At 40.5% G+C, this 15,337-nt stretch overlaps 1 protein-coding gene across 5 annotated transcripts in view; it reads left to right on the plus strand.

Moving 5' to 3' along the window:
• The window catches only part of JPH1 (junctophilin 1), a 79,789-nt gene that overhangs the window by 48,879 nt on the left and 15,573 nt on the right, over positions 1 to 15,337 (plus strand). For all 5 annotated transcript variants that reach the window (XM_045896372.3, XM_045896376.3, XM_045896375.3 and 2 more), the window contains exon 3: positions 6,808 to 6,926. In XM_045896372.3, coding sequence (XP_045752328.1) covers positions 6,808 to 6,926 — 119 coding nt within the window. The remainder of the gene's footprint in view (positions 1 to 6,807; positions 6,927 to 15,337) is intronic.

Here is a 15,337-nt window from a genome sequence, read left to right on the forward strand (position 1 = left end):
CTCACCAACACTTGTTGTTTCCTTTTTTTTTTTTTTTGATAGTAGCCATCCTAATGAGCGTGAGGTAGTATCTCATTGTGATTTTCATGTGCATTTCAGTTATGATTAGTGATGTTGAGCATCTTGTGTGCTTATTGGCTGTATGTAGATCTTCCTTGCAGAAATGTCTATTGAAGTCCTTTGCCCTTTTTTTTAATTGGGTTTGTTTATTTATTTATTTACGTATTTATTGGTCATTGAGGTGTAGGAGTGCTTACATATTCTGGATACTGACCCATTATTAGATAAATGATCAGCAAATGTATCTCCCATTCAGTGAGTTGCAGGTGATTATATTTTAAAGAGAAGTTTTAGTCTTATTTAGTGGTAATGTTTTTGAACTTTAGAATGACCCTCATTAAAAAGGACTTTTTCTAAAAATGATTTCAAGAGTAAAACATGCCTTAAATGTTTTTTTTACATCAGATTTTTTTCAATGCATAAATTACATGAGAAGGCAAATTTTAGATAAATTTTATAGAACTCAGAACAAAGAAGAAGATAGCCAGTTATTTGGCCTCTTCCAACTGAGGATTACAAATGTGCTTTTGAGCTGGCTATCCAGAGAATATAGTCTTTAAGCTTATTAAATTTGATAAATGTTATGGAATAAAATCTGTAAAGTACCTAAGAATGAGGATTTATGTTTCAAGCTTGAAAATGGATATAGAAAAAAATCCTGTGAAGGAAGTTGAATAATAAATAGGTTCTGCTGTCCTTAGGTTATGACCTGCGTTCCTGAGCTTTAACACACTGTGAGGGACTAGACTTCAAAAAACTTAGTATAACAAGAGCTTATTGATCTGGTGATTTTTTTTTTTTTTTTTTCAGTATCCTGCCAGTTTCCAAAAAGGATTTGCAGGGCATTATGATTCACTCACATAATAGCATTCCTGACATTGGAGAATGTTAAAGCCATGTTGTTACAGAAGATAACCATGCACATAGATTGAGGCTAATTTTACTCCACGATTCCTAGTAGCCTTAACAAAAAGAGAAATAATAGATTATGTAGTTCTCCTTTTATGATCCACAGAGGCACACAAACTTACCAGCAGAGGCCATTTTTTTTCGGGCACTAAACTTTAAGAGGAATGTGTCACCAAGATCTTTTATAAACATAACAGTGTCACACATAAGGGATGGCATTTTACAAAAGATCTGTAAACATTCTTCGTATGAATCTTGGTTCTTCCTCCCTCCCTTTGATAAAAAGCCGAGGGTATGATATGATTCTACAGAGGGATTTGTATGATAGCTAACGTAATGTGGTTTGGCTTTTGATCTCATAGACAAGAATCATCTGTGGCCTAGACTGGCCTCAGCCTAGTCACTGGCTCGTAATGCTTTCAAAGCCAGTATATTTTTACGCCTCCGTGAAAGTTTGGGCCCTTGAAAGATCAAATACCAAACTTCAATGGGGATATAATGCCCCTTAGTTTATATTTTATATCTAAATAATTTGATACCACTTTCAGAAAAGGAAGAGATTAACTCCTGCCCAGTGAAAAGGATAACTCTTTGTTAGTGATGTAACTTGTTTTTAACCAGGACCTAAGAATTCCGTCCTGAAGTTACTATGCCAGGTCCTGTCTTTTAAAAAACAAGAAAGCAACTGAGGGAGAAAATGAACACTCAAGAACTAGTAAAATGGTAAGGACTGGACTCATAACAAGTAGTCTTCCCAAACCAAATTTACTGAAAATAGAGATTTAGCAGAATCATGTAACATGTAATCATTTTCCAGATTAAAATCTTCATCAGCTATGTCAGTCAGCAGATGTATAGAAGATTGGAAGTTAGAAGTCAAGACCGGCATCTAAGGGGCCCGCTTGTACCTTATCAGGAGGAGCACATGCTGAGCCTCGCCGGGCTGGGCTTATCAGAGAGCCAAATCAGGATAGAAAGAACAGTTTCTTCTGAGTGCGGGAACTCAGAAATCATGTCTCTGTTTTTTAGCCGAGATCTGTGCAGCCACCACTCTCTTGTTCCTGTCAAGAGTATTTCTTGCTTCACAGACTGATGTCTTCTTAAAAAGGGCCACAACTGTATGCACAAGATAATTGGCTTTCCCAAATCTGGGTCTCTCATAAATGAGTAAGGTCACACTCCAAAAGGAAGGCTAACAGGTCATATTTATTTGCATTTTCTTATTTCGGAAGGCTAACAGGTCATACTTTTTTGCATTTTCTTATCATGATGTCTTAACCCAGGAAAGAATGTTAGCTATCGTCAGGCATTTTCAGGAGAACCAGAAAGGAAACAGAATGGTCAGCAGTGACAATAGACGCGGGGAGGTCAGTTCTGCCTTTCCAGGAACCCTGGTGAGAGATGGTGGCAATGTGACCAGGGCAGGCACAGCAACGATAACAAGAACTGGCTGGATTAAGGATGTTTTGGAGGTAATGCCAACTGGATTTGCTCACTGTGGATGTGGCGTGTGACAGAAAGGGGGGCATCAAGGATGACTCAAACGGTTTAGGCCTGAGGAACTGGAAGATGGGGTTGCCATCACCTGAGATTTGGATTCTTATGCACAATTGAGCTCATTTTTAAATTTTCCTAATAATCTTCTTTAAATATTTGGACATCAAAGCAAATCAGGTGTACAGCCCCCAAACCAAATACATCATCAGCTCTGCTGTCAGATTTTAAATATCAGTAAACTGACTTTGATTTAATATAACAAATTTAAAAAGACATCAAAATCCACATTTTTTTAAAGCAGTTTGTTGTTGGGAAGAAAACATACAAAAAAGCAGAAATAGCAAAATTTGTGAATATTGTATACAGTTTTACCTTTAGCAGATTTGTTGTGCATTCTAAATTAAAATCGTCATCAGCTATGTCAGTGTATAGATGAGTAAAAGATTGAAGTTAGGGGCACCCTGTGTGGCTCAATCGGTTGAGCAGCCAACTCTTGACTTTGGCTCAGGTCACGATCTCAAGGTCGTGAGACTGAGCCCTGGATCGGGCTCCACGCTCAGTGGGGAGTCTACTTCTCCCTCTCTCTCTGCTCCCTGCCCCCCTCGCTCGCTCACTCACTCTCTCTCAAATAAATAAAATCTTTAAAAAAAAAGATTGAAGTTAGAAGTTGGGACAGACAGCTAAGGGGCCAGCTTGTTACCTTAGCAGGAGTCTATGCCAGGCATATTCAATATATTGTTGATAGACTTTTTTTTCATGAAAGCATTAATAAGTTTAAGAAAAATCAGGAAAGCCAGACTATTTTGTTCTGAGTAAGATGACTTGAGAGTTCATGAAGAACTATTTCAGTTATTAAAGAATAATTTCAGGTATTCATCATCAAACTACTGATTAGAAAAATCGGTTGAAATTAAGTTGTTGTGTGCCAGGAATGCCTTACATCCAGAAATGCCACATTTACTGTTCTGGCTGTTCACAAGTGACCTTCACAGGACTTATGTCTGGGGGGGACTCACCCAGCTGCTTGTGTGAGCTTAGCCAACTGCTCAGGTCTCCCTGCCTCTTCTCCCACACATAGTAACTCTCTACAAGCTAAAACTTGGGTTTATTTGGGAAAAATATATATATATATGGCCCTAACAGAAAGTCGACAGCTGATGCCTAACTGAAAGAAGTTGCTGTTTACTTACTTTTTACTGCAGTTTATGGCAGAAAGTGTATGTGATAATGGTATTTGGAGATTCGTGAGGGTCTGACCGCTTAGGGACATGGGCGGTGTGTTGAATACGTGAGAGAGTTCTTGGGCGTGCATGCTCCTGTTTGTGTGTGCGTGTGCATGTGCGTGTGTGTGTGTGTGTGTTTTCCACGTGACCAGCTGTAGCAGCAGGGTATCCACCCTGCATTGTTGCAGCTGTCCTTTCCAGACTAACTAGCCAGAACCCCCCCGCACCCCCGCACCCCCCAACCCATGAACAAAGGCATGTCTTACCACTTGGCTGAATAAAGGGGTCGTGTGTTGCTCTGGAAGTGAGCTGGGGATTTGAACACATGAATTCACTAACATGAGCCAGAGTTAAGCCCAGATTTTTTCCCCCGGGCAAAATCTAGACATATCAGTGGCCTGGCCACACAAAGCTGGTGGTGACAGCAAACTCAGATGGGTTCCTGTTCTCTTCTACTTCCTGTCATTGGGTCTAAGGCTACCAGAGGCTCTCGTGCAGACCTCTTGTTTCAGGGTTTGAATGTGGTTTTGACTCATCTTGCCACCTGTGTAGGATCACTGACACAGGGAGGGGCACTAGATAGAAAGGTTGCGCCCCCCCCCCCCCCCGGTTTGGTCTTACAGGAAAGAGCAAGTAAAAGAGTAAAGGGGTTACAGCTTTACGGACACTGTTCTTCCAAAATACATTTGCAGAAATATTAAACTGTATATGTTTATTCTCCAGGTATTGTAAAAAGTGGTGGAGATAAATGGTATCATTTTATGTGAGTATGTAGTGGTGTGTTGTGATTTTATTAGAATAAACTGTTTATACTTGGTTTTATAAATGTATCACCGAAGGGCTAGCAGATTTTATTATAAGGCAGCATAACTGTATTCTTACGGCTTCATTAATTATGATGCCTAGACATAATTAGGGTCTATCTAAGAATAGCAGATACAATGGAAAATAATTCTGGGGAAACGAGTTGAGATTCTGAGAAACTGTGCAAGAACATAACAGAGGGCATCCATTGATTCTCAGGCACAACACAGGGACTGAAGTTTCACCCATCATCAGCCATGGCTCCCAAGAGGGGGTTATGACAGCCCATTGTTCAGGACTATGCTCTTATCTTCTTGATTTTGTTTCCATTTCATGATAACCTTGTAATCTGAAGTATCTTCTGTGATTCAGAAATAACAATTTTGATGATTGAAAGTTGATCCATTCATTTTTAATTATTGGGCTTTATTTTTTAGAGTAGTTTTAAATTTATAGAAAAATTGAGCAGAAAGTAGAGGGTTTGTTCCCATATATACCTCCTCCCTCCACACCCACACAGTTTCCCCTATTATGAACACTCTGCACTGGTGGGTACTTCTGGTACAATTGATGAGCCAGGATTGCTACATTAATGTTAACTAAAGTCCGTAGTTGACATTAGGGCTCACTCTGTGTGTGGTACTGTCTCGTGGGTTTTGACACATGCATAATGGCATGGAGCCCCCATTACAGTGTCATACAGAGTAGTTTCGCTGCTCTAAGTTTCTCCTGTGCTCCCCTATTCATCCCTCCCCCACTTTTACCCTGAACCCTTGGCAACCACCGATCTTTTTACTGGCTCTATAGTTTTGTCAATCCGTTCACTTTTAAGGAACTCCCCAGCTGTTCCTAAGGATGCATCATTCATTCCTTTATTCATAAAACGAGCCCTCAATAAATACCGGGTGCCAGGTAGTTCATACACATTGGGAATACAGCAGAGGACCAGAGACGTAAAATTCCAATCTTCATGAAGCTTACATTCTAGTACATCCAGCCTCCAGTGTTGGTTAGGTCCTAAGGAGGAGTGAAGGGTCCCATGAAGACACAGAGAGAGAGGAGGTAGTTGCAGAATTTGGGAACAGGACCTACTGACCCCCATCTCAGGTCAGACCCCATCTTCCCTTCTTCCTTCCTGCAGCTAGTCCCAGGAATTTGGTCTGCCGGCCTCCTCCAGCTGCCACCTGCATTTTCTCTCCTAAGAACTGCTGGGGTTCAACGTTGTTTCCCAACTTTTCCTCTCCTGCTGTTTCTGAAATAAGTGCAAGCACCTCTTCCAGACTTTTCATCAAGCTTTTACTACTAGTTATCTATAGCCGTGCCTGATGCTAGTGAAATAGAAGAGAAAGTTAACAAAATCGTAAGAAATAGATGCCCATGATTATCATCTAAATACTAACTGGGCAAGGTCTTCTTTGGAAGCGGATGCCCTAGAGTTCTCTGTCTTACCCTCTAAATCCTCTCTTCTTGGGCAGGGGGACATTAGTTCTCCTGTCTTGCCATAAGAAGCCCCATTCTCTACCCAGCTGCCTTCTCCCTCACCCTAGTTCTTTGGAAAGGGAAGAGGTTTCATGAGTGAGGATGGGCCAAGGGGCAGGTGGAAGATTGAAAGACATCTGTTTCCTCCTCCCCAACTCTTGTCTCCTTGTTTCACACAAAAAACATACTTAAATGGACTCCTCAGAACCTTCTGAGCACATTCCTAAGTGCAGACCCTGCGCTCTGCTTCTGCAGGCTGGTGAGCCCATTGTGTGCATCTCTTCCCAACCACACATTCAGTGAGATCACTCTGGTCACTTGAATCCGTCATAGAGGGCGTGTTTAACCATGGAAATCAAGGCTACAAATAAGAGTTTTACCACGTTTTTTTCAGAGTTACTTTCTTCAGCATGCTACTGGGCAGACCCTTCTTAATCAAATTCTTATATAGATTCTGCCACAGGAATTAAATTCATGAACACTATATTCATAAGCTCTAACTCTACTCTCCATGGTTTGCGGGGCAAGCTGCCAACCAAAGTCAGCAGGAGATTTGATCCAGGAAGTTTTGAAAACCAGGCTTTGCATCAGGCCGCACAAAACTTGCTCACCCTTTCATTTAGCTTGAAAGAAGGACTGAGGCAATATACAGGTGGTTCCATCCATGTTTTCGTGGATAGCTCACAACACTATGACCTTAAAACTTGCAGTGGGAAGCGCGGGGCCATGAGCGCAGTGAGCATTTCTCTCCCCGTGCCGCCGCAGACAGCGTGCTTGTCCGTGGGTAATTAACAAGGTGCCACCCTTGCTGACTCGCCCTTTGTGCCCCATGTAGGACTGCACACGCAAGAGCGAAAGCTGACGCTGCCGACCAGGCTGCCCAGGCGGCCCGCCAGGAGTGTGACATCGCAAGAGCTGTGGCCAGGGAGCTGTCGCCGGACTTCTACCAACCAGGTGAGACTGTTGTCCAGGGATGGGAGAGGTAGGGGTATTGCCTCTGGTCCCCGTTTTTTTCCCTTTTCCTTTTCCTTAAAGGTCTGTGCTTCATGGATACCAGCAATACTACAAAACAAGTAGGTACAAAAAGTCCTAAGTATTTGAAGTCTGAGTGTTAGTGCTGCAGATTAGGCTTATTCCCCAGTGTCTCTCCCTTCCGGCCTCCTGACTCCCAGCAACAAACTGAGCTGATAGCAGTGAAGGAGATGGGAGCCCAAAAGAAGTATCTGATTCTAAGAAATGGTGTTAGCACATTAGTGACTGTTGCACATGTTGTAACAAACATTCCAAATTCAGAGGCACATATAACCATACCATTAGCAGTAGTAAGAGATGAACCAGTAACTACTATGACTATGTTTTTTAATCGATCTGAACTACCTGTGGTTAGGTAAGGAAGTATACCACTTAAAGATTAATCTGCATATATTAACAGGAAAACCCAAGTCATGGTAGAAGAAATTAAAATAACAACCTCAAAAAAAAAAAAAATCCAGATCATCTACTTCTCAAACGTTATAAAATAGCAATACACAAATATTTGCAGTAGGTTTAAATATTTAACTGACTTCTGTTAAAGTGGTTTCTTAGTAGATGGTTTCCATCCCTTTCTATAATAGTCTAGCCACTTTTTTATTTATGTTTCTTCATTGTTTTAGAAACAACATCTTCCCAGTGATTGAGGAATCAACAAATTTCTAGATGAAGAGATCAAAATAAATGCTCTATAAAATTCTAAATATCAAAATTTATATTTTCTCGGTAAAGAATGTTTCCACATTGGTTTCTGTTAACTCAAGCTGGAAAACTAGCACCCTGTACAACATATGTGTTCAATTGTGTTTGGTTCCAATAAAGGTAATATAATCCTGGAACCCACTAAGTGAACAAGGCAGGTCAAAGTGAACAGAATAGCAAGATCAATACAAAAGCTAGAAACTTGGCTGTAATAAAGGATGGAGGAATTAGAAGGAAAGGAGGACATGGTGTGTTTTTCTTTTTTTTTCCCCCTACAAAGAATGAAGACAGTAAAAGACCGGGTTAAGAAGACTGTTTTTTAGGAGAGAGACTAGAAAGGGACCTAGTCTGGTTGCTGAGTGATAGAGCTTTCAGAGTGACTTCTGTAATAATTCAGCTCCAGGGAGACAACCATGATAATGGGTGTTTTCTTTCATGTGCCTCCTTTCTAAACCTCTGGATGAGATTTCAGTCATTTAACGTATACCTGTGAAATGAATGCCCACTTCCTGGTGTCTGAGTGCATTGGTCACTACCTGTTGGTGTGAGCGCTGCAGATAGAGTTCAGCCACCTACGAGGGATTGTCCTGTTCCCTCCCCAGTGGCACTACCATGGGGCAGCGGCTGGACAGGAGATAGTCCTGCTTCATGAAGTAGCCCTAGGCTTGAGCTGCTCTGAAAGCAAACAAACTTAGTATTGTTGTCTGCAGATGGTAATTTCTAGGTTCTGTTGTTAATTCTCCAGGGGAATGGGGTCCCTATAGATTTCTATTAGATGTTACCAAGAGCTAAATGATACTGAAGGTCATCTCAGTTTCCCAGACTAAATGGTTTTAAAAGCCTTTTATGGCATTAAAGCATTTAAGGGAAGAAAATATTGTGGGAAAATGTAATTCCACCCTCTTAGCTAACATACCAGCTTCATACAAGCAAGTTGTCCATCAGTATTGAATACATCACAGTAGCACAAGATGACAACGGGTCTATTTAAGACAGGGCTAAGGGGAAGGCTGCAATCCCCTTTGACCGATAGCCAACTCTTCCTTCAACAACTGGATAGAAAGCCTTTTCTGTACTAAGTATTATTGATCTTCTCAAGGGAGCATAACTCAAGCTTTCCACTCTGCATTTATAGGGTGATCAAATCAGATAGACATTTCTAAAAGGGCTTTCAAGTACTTTTTTTAAAGTCAGGCTGCTCATTTAATTTACATATCTTAGATATAAATATTTCCATTGTTTGAAAGGCATGTGTCGTACATAGAAGTTGTTGGCCCTAGGATAAAGGAGGTCTGTTGTACCTTACATGTTGAACACTTTTCCCAGAGCTGGCCATATTTTCAGATATTTGCCATCTTAATTAAATCTAATGCTTTTAGTTCAAAACTGCATTATTCTACAGTTCAGTTAAAAACTAAGGGAAAAAAATAAGCACAAGGGAAGGCTTTGTCACCCAAAGGGTTAAGTTCTAACAAATAATAAAAAGCATACAAATGGAGGGATGTGACTGTATATGTAGATAATTACACGTCTGTACACAAACCGTCATTGTCGTGTGTATGGGTGACACAGCAAGTCACCCCCCAAGAACTTAGAAATGACATTTCCCTCTGAGAGTTACATTTTCGAATGAGCCTGTGATACCGCATAAAGATCTATAAAGTGGTAAGTGATAGCACAGCTGTATTACAGCAAGATTTCCTTGCAACCAGATTAAGTGTATTAAAACTATCTAAATAATTGGTCACCCAAAGTAGTAGAGGGGGAAAAAAAGCCACAGAGGCAAAAATTGGCAGCACCCATCCAAACGCTGTCCAGGGGAGAGAGAGGCCGTGGCCAAACCCTGGGAGTATTGCAGTTGAATAGGCAAGGACGTTTGTGTTATGGGGAAGGATGCAGGGAACCGTAGCCAACCGTGTGTGGCTTTATTGGCAAGATCATTCCACTGAGGAAATGGATGCATCAGGCTAGCTGAGCCTGATGCCTTTAGCTATTTGATTCATCTCCTGCTGCTTGTCCGAATCCCACATTCACCGTAACCTTCTAATTTTGGTTGAGCTCCTCGTGGAGGCCTCCCAACAGGAACAGCATGCATTGGTTCTGTGGGTACGAGTCCCTGGCCTTTGTGATGTTTACATTGCCCATGGTGAACTAATGAATTGACCTTCTGGTGTTTGACATCAGTCTTGTGAGCTCTGGTGATGAGCTCTGTCTGAGCTCTGTCTGCCCCCAAGGGATGGCTCTACTTCAAAGTGCTGATGAAATCAGGTTTCTAAGCCAGGAAAGCTGAGATGAGATTTCGGATGATCGCTAAGGAAGGAGAGGGGAGGATGCTTGGGAAATGGTATGGTTCTTTGTCCCACTCTTTCAGTTTCCTTCCCATCAAGATACTTATTTTGTTTTTAACTTCAAGTGATATTAAGTAGGGTGCAAAACTTTTGTATTTATCAATAGTGGGAGTGCCTGAGCCAAAAAAAAATAAAGACTGAAAAGCACTGTCCCAGAATGTGGTAAATGTGTTTACTTTGAGCCTTCTTAGGAGATAGCCAGCTCACTTCCCTAGGAAATATCCTCAGCAAGTTTTGTCTTCCTGTGTTTAAGCATGTGTATTAGTTAGCTCGGCTGCTATAACAAAGTAAAATGCTACAGACTGGGTGGCTTAAGAAACAGAAATTTACTTCTCACGGTTCTGGAGGCTGGAAGGCTGAGATCAGAGTGCCAGTATGGTTGAGTTCTGGTAGAGAGCCATCTTCCTGGCTTGGAGATGGCCTCCTCCCTATGTCCTCACGTGGCCTTTCCTGGGTGCACGTGTTTGGATAGAGAACAAGAACTCTGCTGTCTCTTCCTCTTTCTATAAGGGCACGAATGCTGTCATGAGGGTCTCACCTTCATAACCTGGTCTAAACCTACCTACCATGTGATGAGCGCTGGGTGTTACATGCAACTGATAAATGATTGAACACTACATCTGAAACTAAGTATGTACTATATGTTGGCTAATTGAATTTAAATAGAAATAATAAATAAACCTACTTACCTCCCAAAGGCCCCACTTCTAAATATGAACACATTGGGGGTTAGAGCTTCAGTATATGAGTTTGGGGGAGACATAAACAGTCAGTCCATAATAGCATGTATGTGTACACACATAACACTCTGTACATTATTTAAAGTAAAAGTGAAGTATTTAGGTTATTATGGGCCAGTGTTAACTAAGCTCACATTTCTGGTATGAGTTAGAAGTCTTTAGAAATCAAAGCATATTTTCATTATATAACTAAGCTTATCATTAATATGTAGTATTTTTGGTTAAGGGAGGTATCCTGGAACAGAGGACTTCTAAACTCACTTTCCAAAACCCAAAATTCAGAATACATTTTTTCCATGGAAAAGGGGAAATGGAATAATCCACTAGTTGACATGAAATTAATAATTCATGAGTTTGCTGGTTACTCCTACCACTTATTTCAGTATTTTCAGCCCCACAAATGTGTGTTGAGTGCCCGCCCTGTGCAAGACACCAGAATGGAGGTCCCCCAGCTTGCAGGCAAGAGCCCTCTGGCCATGTTCATAGAAGAGGCAGTATTTTTATAGATGGGACTCTGAAGTCCTGTAGGAAAGGGGCATTCTTTCCACGTAGAACATAAAAGTAATTGTGCTGCTGGTTATATCACCTTTTTAGAATCTTTCAATCTGGTCCTCTTCTCCTGACTGGCAATCTCCGTAGAAAATATCCAATTTCTATTTAATGACTTCCAGTGTTACTACAAAGCACTTGCCATGAGCCCTACCCTTGTCGACATTTGTTTTGGGGAATCTTCATGGTGCTCCTTCTGCCCACAGCCAGCCCACCAAGGCTCACCTAGGAGGAACTAGTCGCATCCCCTGCTGTTAACCATCTGCCATTATCTGTTCAGAGCTTTCATGCCAACTGTGACAAGGAGCCTCTCAGTGTTGGTGGATGACATGTGCTGAATGTGGCTTCGTGTTGTGTGGCATGCCAGCGAGCAGGTGACTTGTATCTGACTTTTTCCTAACATGAATCCCCAGGGGGAGAAGTCCCTTAGGATTCAGAGAGACGGTCTGTAAAGATGGATGAAAACGCTTCCTACAACAACCATCAACATACATCGTAGTCTTGCTCGCTGGCAATATCCTGACTAGTCTTTGTAGTGAACTGCTGCGTGTCATCTGCTCTGTGTTGCTGGCATGGCCCCACTCACACACAGTTGTGTCAGAACAAGTAGCAAGCACATGTGCCTTCCAAGAAGAGAGTCCAGGAAAAAACTTCTGTCCTCAGCGTTATAGGTCTTGTTCAAAAAGCGTTCAGTCATACTCCGGAATATTGAACTGTTTATCCTCCCTTAGCTGGCCCGTCCCCACATGGCCACCCCATGTTGGAACCATGCCACCTGGAGTTAGGCCCACCTATTTTTTTTTTTTTGCATGCTTTTAAATGGCTCTATCTGGGTACATTAGAATCACCTGGAGCATGTGTTAAACATCAAGACTTCAAGGCTTCGACTCATACTTAAAGTCTCTGGGAATTGCACCCCAGTGCCTCTGACAGACAGCAGATATGGAGCCCCTGCTTTAGAGTACATTTATTTTCTTCTCTAGCCATTTATTAATGCACGGTAAAGCTGAGAATTTTTTTAAATATGAAAGTACTAGAATGTATGTCCACCATTCTAGTAAATTCCTTTTTTTTAAATTGAGGTATGCTTGATATACAACATTTGTCACAGGTATACAATACTGTGATTTGACACTTCTGTGCATTATGCAATGCTCCCCTTAAGTGTATGTTACCTTCCGAAGCTATTACAAAGTTACTACAATATTATTGACTATATTCCCTATGTTGTACTTTTCATCCCCTTCACTTATTTAGTTTTTACCTCTTCAGCGCCTTCACCTATTTTGCCAATCCCCTTTCTCTCTGGCAACCACCAATTCTCTGTACTTATGAGTCTGTTTCTGGATTTTTGTTGTTAGTTTTGTTTTTTAGATTCCACATATAAGTGAAATCATATGGTATTTGTCTTCCCAAAGCTGATGTATTTCACTTAGCGTAATACTGGGTCTATCCATTATTGTCATAAATGGCAAGAACTCATTCTTTTTTATGGTTGAGTAATATTCCAGCGAGTGTGTGCACGTGCACATGCACGCACATGTGTATACCACATATTCTTCATTCATATATAAATGGACACTTACGTTGCTTCCATATCTTGGCTGTTACAAATGCTGCAGTAAGCATCGGGGTGCATGGATCTTTTTGAATTAGTGTTTCTGCTTTCTTGCGGTAAATACGCAGCAGTGGAAATACCATAATGTTTGGTATTTCTATTTTTAAATTTTGAGGGACCTCCATACTGTTTTCCAACGGCTGAACCAATTTACATTTCCACCAAAATAGTGTACAAGGGTTCCCTTTTCTCCACACCTTCAACATTCATTATTTCTCGTCTTTTTCATACCAGCTAGCTATTCTGACCAGTGGGAGGTGATATCTCCTTGTGGTTTTAATTTGTATTCCCTTGATGGTTAGTGATCCCGAGTATCTTTTCAGGTATCTGTTGGCCATCTCCATATATTCTTTGGAAAAATGTTTGTTCGGGTCCTCTGCCAGTTTTTTAAATCAGATTATTTGGGGTTTTTGGTGTTGAGTTGTATGAGTTCTTTATATATTTGATACTAACCCCCTTATCAGACATATCAATTGCAAATACCTTCTCCCATACAGTAGGTTGCCTTTTCATTTGTTGGTGGTTTCCTCTCTGTGCAAAAGCTTTTTATTTTGGTGTAGTCCCAATAGTTTATTTTTGCTTTTGTTTTCCTTGCCCGAGGAGACCTATCTAGAAAAATTTTGCTAAGGCTGATGTCCAAGAGGTTATTGCCTGTTTTAGTGGTTTTATGGTTTCAGGTCTGATGCTTAGGTCTTTAATCCATTTTGAGTTTATTTTCATGTATGATATAAGATAGTGGTCCAGTTTCCCAGCACCACTGATTGAAGGGACTGTCTTTTCCTCATTGCATATTCTTGCCTCCTTCGCCATAGATTGACTATACAAGCATGAGTTTATTTCTGGGCTCTCTATTCCATTCCACTGATCTCTGTGTTTCTTTTTGTGCCAGTCCCATACTGTTTTGCTTATTCTAGCTTTGTAGTATAACCTGAAATCTGGATTGTGATACCTCCAGATTTTTTGTTCTTTTTCAAGATTGCTTTAGCCATTTGAAGTCTTTTGTGATTCCATACAAATTTTAGGACTATTCTGGTTCTGTGAAAAATACTATTGGTGTTTTGGTAGGGATCTAGAGATTGCTTTGGGTAGTATGCATATTTTAATGCTTCTGATTCTTCCAGTCCATGAGCGTGGAATATCTTTACATTTGTGTCATCCTCGGTGTCCTTCATCAGTGTCTTATAGTCTTCAGAATATAGGTCTTTCACCTCCTTGGTTTATTCCTAGGTTTATTCCTAATTTTATTATTTTTGATGCAGTTGTAAATGGGATTGTTTCTTAATTTCTCTTTCTGCCACTTCACTATTAGTGTATAGAAACACAACAGATTTCTGTATATTAATTTTGTATTCTGCAACTTTACTGAATTCATTTATTCATTCTAATAGTTTTTTGGTGTAGTCTTTAGGGTTTTCTGTATATATTATATAGCATGATGTTATCTGCAAATACTGACAGTTTACTTTCTTCCTTACAAATTTGGATAAGTCCTAAATTTGTAAGCTGCACTATTATGGTCTCATATTTTCAAAATGAAGCACATGGGCTCTGTGACAGCTTTATTTCTCATAGTTCAATGACTCTCTATCTTTTCCTCATAGCTTTAAGAATGTATAACTAATCATGTTCACCAGAGTCCATTCCCACCCCCCCAGCTCTTTTCTGTATAGGTTATAGGTACTTAAGTTAAATATTAGCTTTTAATGTGCCTTTATCTTTAGATTTGCAAAAATAACTTTTGTTCCTACCCCTTAGATTGAAGACATTAAAAGTACCTTGTAATTTCTGTATTTCAATAATGCTGTAAAATTGAGTAACAGTGAAGTACAAGTAAAATCAACTCTGATGAAATTTGGGGTAGAAGGGTTGAGAAAAAAAAAATATGTAAGCAACACACTGCATCAAACTGTATCAGATACTATCTCTTATCACAGGAAGGGAGGAGGGATTTTGTGCCATAGATTGATGAGGTTCTTCTCCATGGAAGACCAGTATGAATGACCTTAATGGGTTTTTTAAAGTAGGGGCAAGTCTGTTGATGAAAGAACAGCACTTTCTGGTGCTGCTACTTTTTTCTCTTGCTGGTATGTGCCGGTCCCAGCACCAACAGAGAAGTCAGAAACAGGAAAATCATCACCTTTTGAATGACTGGCAGATGCCCCTTTTCCTTTAGGGCACTGAGATACCTTTCTTTGGGCCAGGAATTCATACTTTCAAAGAAAATTAGCCAAATTTAAAGGGGTGGTAGCATTTGGGGGAGCTTACAAGTCCAGAAAGGAAATCGCAGTTGTTGACATATGATCTTATCCTGTTTGGATGGAAAGTGGGATAATACTGTTTGTTATGTTTTGGGCCCTGAACATAACCTACAATTAT

Source organism: Mirounga angustirostris, unplaced genomic scaffold (assembly GCF_029215605.1).
Source record: "Mirounga angustirostris isolate CCGP_5_RB_7025 unplaced genomic scaffold, mMirAng1.0.hap1 SCAF_4, whole genome shotgun sequence".
Taxonomy (NCBI): domain Eukaryota; kingdom Metazoa; phylum Chordata; class Mammalia; order Carnivora; family Phocidae; genus Mirounga; species Mirounga angustirostris.